Source organism: Rhagoletis pomonella, unplaced genomic scaffold (assembly GCF_013731165.1).
Source record: "Rhagoletis pomonella isolate Grant_MI unplaced genomic scaffold, Rhpom_1.0 Rhpom_scaffold_00012, whole genome shotgun sequence".
In the NCBI taxonomy this organism is placed as follows: domain Eukaryota; kingdom Metazoa; phylum Arthropoda; class Insecta; order Diptera; family Tephritidae; genus Rhagoletis; species Rhagoletis pomonella.
The window spans coordinates 12,519,839-12,524,335 of NW_023458566.1; the positions used below are offsets into that span (position 1 = coordinate 12,519,839).

Sequence of the window (4,497 nt, forward strand, 5' to 3'; positions counted from 1 at the left end):
TATATATTAACTTTTAGTAGATATTTTTTAAAATGCAAAAAATAATTATCCATATCTTTAAGATGATTTTAATTAATTATGTATGTGTGCAATGGCATAATTGGTTATTCGTGTTCTTTTTTATTTTTTTGAGTTTGGAGAAAATGTTTCTTTTTTTATTGGTTTTTCTGTGGGTATGTGTTCGTTGTATATTATAGTTGAATATGTATTTGTTACTGGTCTATGATTAGTATTTAAGTTTGGGAAAGTGAAAGTGAGTTAAAGAGTTGCATGTATAGTAAATCTTTTATGTATTATGAGTAAGATAAATTCTATAAAAGCTTATTATTTCATTTAGCAAAGATGAAAAGATGTAAGCATTCTATATAAAAAATATATATGTATGTAAATTTATTTGTTATTTAAAATGAGTTATAATAGAACTACCAAATGCAGAGTAGAAGTTATGTATTTGGAATTTGAAAATGTCGTTTAACCACAAGTTAATTGAGCATGTATATATGTACCTATTTGAAATCAATGATTTACTATATCAAATGAATAATTTTCTATACTCTTAGTGAACTGTTGTGAAAGTAAATATTTGGCTTTCACCAAATCTGCACAGTCAGTTCCTAAATGCCTACTTTTTTATATATTTTTTTGCATTTTTTTTTCGAATTATCACCGCATTTTCAAGATTGCAACAATTTAGTTTGGTTTTCTATTTTTTTTTAATATTATTTTTTTTTTTTGAACTTTGAACTCTTTTCTTAAGACTCTTGCAAACATGAAACTCACCTCCATAGTTAGGTCTTACTCTTTTGTCGTAGCTAACACTAAATGAATCGAGAATAGCGGATATGTTAACATCACCCAACATGCTGCCACCACCAGTCCTGAAAGTTAAAAAAGAAATTATTTAATTAAACAATTAGTTAGTACCAGGTTGGACGAGCTTTGTCCGGAGTACATATACTTTTTAAAGTTTTTTGAAGGTTTGGGTATTTTGGGTTTTCTTTTTTTAAAATCAAGAAATAGTTATAGGTCGCTCAATGGGTTCAAAGTTTTCCATGTATTTTTTATAGGGGCGAGAACAAAAGGAATGATCGAAACTAAATGTCGCTCCCGTAATTTTGTTCCCAATAACACTTCAAAACCAAAACCGAAATGAGAAAAAAAACTTTCGATAACGTTCTCATTGAGAACTATATAAGAACCAAACCCTGTGGAACGTTCACTAAAAGAAAAATATCTCTATGAGAACAAAACGGGAACAAAATTGTACGGAACTTTCTCTAGAAGAACAATTTGGGAACTAGAGTCTTAGGAACTTTGTGATAGAGAACGAAACGGAACAAATCTTCACCGAACTATTCGCGAAGAAAGGATTCGAGCAGAAAATTTTCTTATAGCGTTCCACTAGTTCGAAGTGTTTGAATATTAAAATTAATCAAAACAGAACTGAAACAATACACGCACTTTTCTTACACACAAACTCAAAAATTGTTCCATAAATGGACAACTCACCCTATTGACAAACGATCTGGAAGTTTAAATTATCCAGCTTTTTTCTGGCTTAAAATTAACAATCGTGGTTCTCACATTCATTAACGAAAAGTTCTCAAAACATTTATTTGTTCTCGTTTTGTTCTCTAGCAGAACGTTCCTGAGTATTTAGTTCTTATTTGATCCTCGCTGAAAGCATTCTCAATACTACCGTTCCTATTGTGTTCTCATTGGAAATGCTGCCGAAAGTTTCGTTCTCACTCTGTTCTTCGTAGAAATGTTCCCGAGAGTTTTGTTCCTGTTGTCCCTTTTGTGAGAACGTCCAGGACATTAAATTTTGTCCCTGTTTTTAAGTTTCTTAAGTTCTGGCAATCAAAATTCATTACTTCAGAGTGATATTTAGTCTATTTATGCGCCAATTTCTAATAATTTTTTCATATTTCCTAACTTTAAACTAAACACTCGCAAATGAGTTTGAAAATTTAAACTTTCCGCCACAAAAGCGCTCTCGCAAAACATAAATAACCCAAAAATGCTTATCAGGCAAAACACTCATTCATTTCATTTATTGCATTTTTCCAATTAGAAAAGTTTTACTTTCAAGCCTTTCTCACTGCTCCCACACCCTGCCGCACAGCCGCGCGCTAACAGAACGAGTGCTTAAATAGACAAAACTTCAATGGCAAATAAAAAGTTCATTAGCGCATTACTCGCACGCAGAGTGTAGTATGCAAAGAGCCTTAGACGCGCATAACTACTTGGATGCACAAAAGTTTTACACTTTAAATGCCAACAAATGGCAACAAAAAAAACAAAAAAAAACAAAGGCAAAAAAAAATGTGGCCTCTAACGAAGTACAAATTTCTAGCAAATGGCAAGAAAAGGGCAATAATGTCAATTTACATACATACATACATAAAGCGAAATTACGAAAACTGACAGTGGAAAGCAAAATGCAAACGCAGATAAAAACTTTTAAATTAAATTTTGTTTCAAGAAACAAAAGTGGAAAAATATTCACAAGGACTTTGCGCTCACATACACATATGTATGTACACACAAATATATATGTATATATGGAGATATGTATAAATCTATCCAGGCATTCAGCAAAAAACAAAGCCAATGGTGTTGCTGTTTAGAGTAAAAATTTAAGAGAGACAGTGCTAGAGAGGTAGAGAGACGAAACAAATATTTAGCAACAAAGCGGCCGTGATTAAATTGAGCCCCGGCTTCAAAGCTGTCATACGTAAAATTTTTTTGCTCGTGCGAGAGGTTAAATGCCAATGCAAAGGACAACGTCTAACACAAAAGCTAAGGCAACAACAAAAATGCTCAGCAGCACACAAAAAACACCGAAATCAAACAATGCTGGCAAATCCAAAGCACAGACAGAGAGCAAGCCAAAAACGGCATAACAAATTAACAGCTGGCTGCAGCTGAGTAGAATTCCTGCAGCAACATTAGCAAAGGAATTTTTTTTTTATTAACAACCACAGCCCCTCATCGCCTCCTCATCCACTCGTCATTCACTCTCTACGCTAAGCATACCTACCGCAAGCAAAACTGTTATGCTGGTAATTTTCGGGTGTAGAAAACAGTTCAAAGCATAACAGCGCTTACAAAGCACAAACGCCCGAATATTGCGAGGGAACACGAAGAGTAGATTTACTTTTTATTTAGGCGAGTAGCTTTGAATGCGGGCTGCTTCATTATTTAGGGTGGTGGTGGTGCGAAAGCTTACCGCAGGCAGCTTTTTGCAAAAAGAAAAATGGAAAGTAGTAATATTTTATGCCTAAGAGAAAGCAAAGAGAACAGAGTTGAGCCGAAAGAGAATTTGTTTAAGGATTTGTAAACTTAATGGCACATTCAACGGTGAGAGATATGATTTTCAATATATGTACATATAAAAAATATGCGAACACAGTAAGTCTATACAAGCCTTAACTTTTTACTCCACAAATCAAAATAAATTTTTATGCACAACAAAAACAAAAAAAAGCAACATAAAACAGGCTACGTGTGCGCGATTTCAGAGAAACTGAGTAGGAACTGCTGCTCTCAAGCGTTTATCATCCGTGCACGAATACACGCCCAGTTCAGTTAGTTCAACCGAGTTCAATCTTACGAGTTATATTTAAGGTCTGTTGAGCATTTTGTGCATTTTTCTACGGTCTTTCTTTGAACACCTTAACTTTTTGTGTAATAGCATTTATGCATGCATGAATATATACATAGTTATTGGAGTAGCTAATTCTTATGTACTTCAGCTATTTTTACTAATAAGTTAATTTGATATGTAGGACATCTTACTTAAATGGTATTTTGTGAAAAATTTACCTCTATGCGCTATGCGTAAAAATACTTAAGAGAATTTATGACATTGTAGCCTACAGAATCAGTAATCAGTAATGCATATTTATGTAACTAGGACAATCATTTTCACTTTCTAAAGCGAAGTGAAGGCATGGGAGACGTATTATACATATATTTGTACAGCGACTTTCATATGTATGTAGTTATCTAAGTTGACGCTAAAACGTAGAACTTACAAGATTACAACCCTTTGCAAGAGCCTATTCAAGTGAACAGCGGGTACAGATGAATGGAGCGACGAGCTTAGTAGTTCAATGATGATGCTACGCTGAAAAGATCCTTGGGCGCCCACAAACAAAATGAAGAAACCAAATATAGAAAGACCTGTCTAATCTTCGTATAAACAGTTGTAGTATATATGCTAAGAAGGAAGGAATGGCATACAATATGGATAGAAGTGAGTTGTAGCCATTTTTAAAAACTAAATTAATAAGAAATACAAAATAAGAAATAACAAAAGAAGGATACAACAAAGAACTGAACGCAATATATGCCATAGCGGCTAATAACGGATACAAAAGAGATCTGGTAGAAGAAATCCGAAGGGAGCACAAAAACAAAAAGCCAAACAAAGAAGAAAACAATAACAAAAATTTGGCGGTATTAACCTATACTGGAAAGTCAACGTACAAA

General features: G+C 33.6%; 2 protein-coding genes across 2 annotated transcripts in view; both read right to left on the reverse strand.

The window, feature by feature from the left end:
• LOC118747842 (gamma-aminobutyric acid receptor subunit beta) overlaps positions 1-4,497 on the reverse strand; it is a gene marked incomplete in the record, with an annotated part of 123,533 nt that overhangs the window by 72,239 nt on the left and 46,797 nt on the right.
• The window catches only part of LOC118747586, an 84,865-nt gene continuing 81,163 nt past the window's right edge, over positions 796-4,497 (reverse strand). Inside the window, exon 3 of the mRNA XM_036481638.1 lies at positions 796-878. Within this exon, the coding sequence (XP_036337531.1) occupies positions 796-878 (83 nt within the window). The remainder of the gene's footprint in view (positions 879-4,497) is intronic.